This window comes from Dermacentor variabilis, chromosome 5 (genome assembly GCF_050947875.1).
Source record: "Dermacentor variabilis isolate Ectoservices chromosome 5, ASM5094787v1, whole genome shotgun sequence".
NCBI classification, from domain to species: Eukaryota; Metazoa; Arthropoda; class Arachnida; order Ixodida; family Ixodidae; genus Dermacentor; species Dermacentor variabilis.
In genome coordinates, this window is record NC_134572.1 from 67,098,117 (window position 1) to 67,104,116 (window position 6,000).

Sequence of the window (6,000 nt, forward strand, 5' to 3'; positions counted from 1 at the left end):
GGACTGCCGCAGCACCTGACTTTCTTACGAGTTCATGACACTGAGAAACATCAGCAAGAATTTATCATCGTTGTTACATTTGAAATAAATTACAAAACGAACACGACGGACTCAACAGGTATGAACAGACATGCTTGACGAACACAGCGGTAACGAAGACGAGGACGAATAAATTAAGGTAGGTTCACACACCTGCGCCGAATTTCCGCGATCAGAATGCGTGACTACCAGAAAGGCCAACGCAAGAAGGTCAGCATTCGTTGTGTGAGCCTAAGTTAACTTATTCGCCCTCAACAGCGTTATCACTGTTTTTGTCAGGCATGAACGCACACCAACTTGCCCAAGTTTCCTAGTCAATGAGAAGACCAATTTAACTGGCGTTTATAAAAACACGTTAGGAACACTGCGTATTCGGCATCTTGTTTTGACTCGTGCAGAAGGTAAAAAAAAAAAAAAACTTCATTTCACGTATTACAAGAACAACAGCAAAATACATGTTTGCATATCAACATTTAGCTAGAAAAAAACAAAAACAAAGACTGCATATGTTAATAGAGGGGTAAACAACAAAAAAGTGACGCGAATAACGTTTTGTATGCGCATTGCTAGAAGTCGTCTTTCGCGTTCCCGCGTTCGGTAGAGTGGGCTGTTTCTCATCTGTAGAGGCGAGAAAAATTTACGCGTGATGAATAACACGTAGGTGAAGAATATAGAAATCGCGTATTGCGCTCACACTATCATTAAGGCTAGGGCATTGAACTTGGAAAACAGCGGTTTGGGGAATATGCGAAAGTAGGCACAAACTGCTCTGCCTTTCCCACCTTTATGAGTCCTGGCAATGCACTGTATTTTTTCTATTCCTCGCGATGTTACTCAAGCAAGCTCAAATGATGACAATACTAAACTTCTGCACGTAGTTTCAGGCCTCAGCGTAATTTAGCAGATGGCTGCCCAGCGATGCAGTATTGGACTCGCAAATGAACATGCATAGGTGATGATCTCATTTATCATTCATATTTCTGTTTTCCCTAGGGCTGGTGATGGTTTTATATTTAGTGCAATATAGCGTAAACTTGGGCCAGTTGCTTCAAGTTTACTATGACGGAAGTTCAAAGGGAATGGTGACACTAAGAAAAAGGACAAAGGACAAGCGCTGATTTATTTCCGGCATATGTGCCAGCAAATAAATGCATCGCGATAATGCGTGTCAGCAGTTATTACTGCAGAAAAACTAGAGGCATAAAAGAAGGAAGCGTGATGCGAATGAAAAAAAGTTTGAAAACACAACATGTACTGCCGGCTTCCACGCACTTTAAAACTAATCACGAAGCTGTCTTTATATGCATCGTTATCACCAGCTAAATTTCGGCCATTTCAGGAAAAAGCTGCTCCTTTTTCGATCTAATTGACCCTGTTCTGCGCCAGCGGCACTGAACCGATACACACGAATTTTCAAACTGCACTACTCCATCTTATTCTCTTGCCGCCAGTTGGTTTCCCATCCTTGGTGACCATTACTTTAGAGCTATATACCACCGGTTTGTTGCGTTAATCAAATACTTCACAGGTTTGTTGTTTTTTAAGTAATTTTTTGCACTGGAAAAACCATAAGGAGGTGAGGACACACCTTTGTCGTCTCCGGCTGTTTCTCTTCCGGCTTGGGTGGTTGCCGAGCCTGTGGTATGCCCGGCGCGATGTCTTCGATGGTGATGGGCTTGCTCGCGTCGCTGTTCATCACGACCTGCTTCATGACGATGTTGTCGGCCGGCGCACCCAGGTCAGGCTCATATTCGAACTTGAGCTGCGTGGCCGATATGAAGGCGCAGCCCATGAGCACCGAGAAGGTGGCGAAGCAGATGGTGTAGTTCCGCTCTTTTTCGTACGGGCCACATGGGTGGTTTGGAAAAGAGGTCGAGTGGTCGAGCGCAATACCCACGAAGAACATGGCGACACCCCAGCCGAGCGAGCCGAACATGCGTTGGCGACCGTAGTTGTCAGTGTCCTCGCCGAGGTGGGACAGCGTCGCCGAGTCGGCCAGTGTGATGGCCGGGGCGCTGAAGTACTCGCCGAGCACGATGAGCAGCAGGAGGAGGAAGAAGACCTCCTGCACGTCTTCGTACTTGTACACGATCGAGCTAAAAGGAGGCGAGATGTAAGATGTGTGCCGCTCCTGGTTGTAGTTGAGGGTGTACTCGACCGTGTTGGGCGACTTGCCGACGACGTAGTTTGGGGGAAGCTGCTTAGCCTTGCTTCGCCCTTTTTCCACCTGAGGCAGCGACGGTGCCTCGGTGATTGAGCGGCTCTTCTTAGTGCGCAGCTGCCGTAAAGAATCGAGGATTTGCGGAACTGACTGCTCTTCTTCGGCGGCGACGTCCATCCAGAGGTCCTCCTGGACCATAGGCACGCTCCGGCGGTAGCGGTCGTTGCCGCCAGTGTCCGGGGAGTACAAGACGTGGTGCGTGTCGTTGTAGTCGATGCACGAGGCGGCGGGAGGCTGCACGAACGCCAGCGATAGCGTGAATATGATCCAGCAGGCGAGTGAGCAGAGCAGGATCGCCTTTCCCTTCCTGAAGCGGTCAGCGACTCCGCCCCACATGGGGGCGCTGATGAACTCGACCAAGGGCCGGATGCCTATGAGCAGACCACTCTGCGTGGCGTTCATGCCCATCTGCTTGAAGTAAACGGCGAGCAGCGGAAAGAGCGAGCCGAACGCGGAGAAGAAGAAGAAGTAGAACGTCTTGGACACGAGCAGGTCTTGGTTTATGCTGGTTAGGAAGCCCTCGACAAAGTTCTGCGGTGGCCGGAACGGCTGCGCGGGAATCGGTTGTTCTGTTGGTTGCTGTTGGTGTTGATAACTTTGAGTATTCAACACAGTTCTTTCAGAATTCGCGGGTGGCCCCGTCGGTGGGCCTCTGTTAGCACCACTGCCGTCTTCATCATCGAAGCTTTTCATCCGGACCATTGTGGCACACACTGTCAGAACGTCACTTGCAGTAGAATTTCTATTGCTTGAAGCAACACCGCAGAGTTTTAATGTTGGAGACGTATCAACATAGTTGCACTATGACACGGAAGACGGTTGACATTTTGGTCTAAGGTCGAGGTTCCTGAGAAAAAAAGAGAAGGGCGATAACAAGAAACATGAAAGCCTTATGGTAGAAGGTCTACAACTCGCTCAGTAATCATCACCAAGAAATGTGCAGTAAAGTGGGCACTCTCAGAATGAGGTGTCATGTGTTTTGCTCGACAACTCTCCGTGGCCTACTCAGTCGGGCGCACTTAAGTCTTGCACGTTTCGCACGTACGCAATAAGCAGAATGCTGCACTGGCTTCCTTTGGACCGACAAAGTGCAGAATGGGAAGCAGTACAAAACGACTTTCAGTTGCTCCGAGCTACTCGCGCGATAGGTTAAGCGCAGATCACCATGATGACACAAAATTATTACAAAAGTTTAGAGATCAGGAACACCTTACGTCAGCACAAACAACCTTGGTAAAGAATTTCAAACCAACTAAACACGTGACCACCACTGTTGCTGAGGGCCCTGTGGCACGTTTGGCGCTTCGAGGCTGTGAAAAGTTCTGATAACTTACCGTTAGCATACGCAAAACATGGACACATGGGGTTACTATACCAGGTTCTCAAATTAATTGGTATCACCTTTGACCTCGGTATGCGTTGACTAAAAGATGCACAATAACGTCCAATATAACAGGGTACGGATAATACTGCATTGATAGTTAGTGTCTACTTCGAACACACTCGTGCTATGTTACTTGCTGTTCCCCCCCAAAAAATTAGCTTTTGCACATCTCAACGCATTCATTTACATACGAACTATCAGCTGTGAAGTGTCTCTTGATTGAACACTGACTCAATGTTGCCTTTTATATTTCACCTGAGTGTACGCCAGCGACCTGAAACTCACGAACTGAACTTTAGTGCCGCAAATGCGTAGTAACAGCCATTGTCTTCGCATTGTGAACATAGTCTCCAAATCACGCGACCTCGAACGCTCTCCCGGGCGTATCTTGTCGCAAAAGAGTTTTCCGGGCACAGACGCAGCAAAGCGCGAACAGCGTGCTCACACGGCGTCATTGGCTGTTCGGAAAGGGGGCGTGGAGGCGGCAATGGCGCTCGCCTGGGCGCTGGAGAGAGAGAGAGAGTGGGCGAGCGAGACAGGCGCCTCGCTGCGCTCACGATCGAACCCCAGGTTGTCAATTATTTATCGGGCAATGAATGTATGCCAGATGGAGTGCCCGGCGACATTCGATGAAACTTCGGCCAATTTTAGTTTGTCGCTTCCAACTGGCAAACGCCATGGTACGGGTGACTAGACCGGTAAGTAGAGCTCAAGGCGTAAGAAGACTGGGAGGGGGGAGAGAAAAAGAAGGAGGGGAGGTGAGCGCTTGGCAATGGCGCGCGCGAGGAGCGTTTTCGTATAAAGGAATGTGGGCTGCAATAGCGGATTTGTTTAAGGATCTCTGTTCATACGAATGGGCATTACTGTGATAAAAAAAAGAACATGCAACGACGTCGACGTCCGAAGATGAGATGTCCGAAGGTGATGGGTGCGAAGATGAGGCGAGACTGTGTTACGCGGCCCAGCAAATTGCGACTGTTGCCCCTTCAGTACACGCCTCGTTTCATGCAATTTCAGAAATGTGATAACCACGGCCCGAAACTCCGAATATTCGTGGTTATTCTGCGCTTTCTTGGTGTTTGGCAAATTACTGAAGAATTAGTATGATACCTCAGAAAGAAACATTCAAGCATTACGCCACGTATCGATACTTTATGAGAGAGATTCCGCGCATTGCCGTTACAGCTGAGCTTCACGCCGACCTTTTTCGTAATTGCTTCGCTCTTCCATACCTAGGCGCATGTTTAAAATATCGGTTTCTAGGGCGGCCCATACATCACACCCTTAGCGCTGTTGCATTGTCGTACACTGCCAACTTGTTCGCTGCTTGTTAACCAGATGTCTTCTCGTGGCGAGAGGCACGATGGAAGAGCATTATTACTGTAATTCTACGCGACCAGATAACAAGGTACACGAGCAAAATTAATAAATTAAGTCGCCTGAATCAACAACAACGCGCCTTCTAAGTCCGGAAGGACTGTAAAGCAAGACGAATAGAACCTGTCAGCGCCGTCTCTTCACGATAACAGGCGTCTTTGGGTCGTCATGGAACGGCATGAAATCGTTATCTCGTGTACCATAGGACAGCATAAAGAGAGTAAGGAAGGAGGGAAAGCATTGAAAGGAGAATCGAAAGAGAGTGGGAAGGAGAAGGGGGAGAGCGGTGTAGCCGTGTTTGCGCCCTTTAAGGAAAATCCCATCACCGGACAGAAACACAGGAGTTACAGGCGGAACAAGGGCGAAGCGAAACCTTACCAGCGCAGCGGGCGGTAACCGTCTCGTCCGTACGGCTCGCCGCAGTATCCCCTGATCTTGAATAGTACGAGCGCCAAGGAAAAATCGGTCGAGGCCAGCAGCACCGGGGGCCTGAGAGAACCGGCGGCGGCTGGGCTTTCGGGGCGCTCGGGCCGCAAACCCCGGGAGCGAGAGCCGCGCTCGGCGCATGCGTCGGCTCTACTTTTTCCGCGGTGGGGCACCGCGTTCGACTGCGCGGCGCGGTCGAAGAAGAGCGCCGCGAGAGCGCCGTCCGCACGACGATCGGCCCTCACCGGTCGCACGGTTGCCGAGAAGGCGATTTTACCTTGATTCGTGCGAGCAAGCACTGCTGTCAGTCCGCGGTTGGCGTTCGCCAAAGGGGTGTGCGTGCCGCGGTGTCAGGTATCGCGCGCGAAACCCGGAGTATATGGAAGGAAGGGGTGCGCGAAGCTCCCCGTTCCCGGAAGGGAACGGGGAGCCGTGCCAAAGCGAACGTCCACTCTGGTCGGCACGCGAGATCCGTTATCCGAAGGAGACGTGTGCCCACATTCGGAAGAAGGAATGCGAGCGGAAGTAGCAGGCCGGAAACGGGCGGATGCGC

The 6,000-nt window shown here is 50.4% G+C and overlaps 1 protein-coding gene across 1 annotated transcript in view; it reads right to left on the reverse strand.

The window, feature by feature from the left end:
* Positions 1-5,545, reverse strand: part of jef (major facilitator superfamily domain-containing protein 6 jef) — a 29,134-nt gene extending 23,589 nt beyond the window's left edge. Inside the window, exons 1-2 of the mRNA XM_075692716.1 lie at positions 5,400-5,545; positions 1,628-3,107 (exon numbers count right to left, since the gene is read on the reverse strand). Coding sequence (XP_075548831.1) covers positions 1,628-2,962 — 1,335 coding nt within the window. The 5' untranslated portion in view covers positions 2,963-3,107; positions 5,400-5,545. The remainder of the gene's footprint in view (positions 1-1,627; positions 3,108-5,399) is intronic.
* Positions 5,546-6,000: the final 455 nt, after the last annotated feature.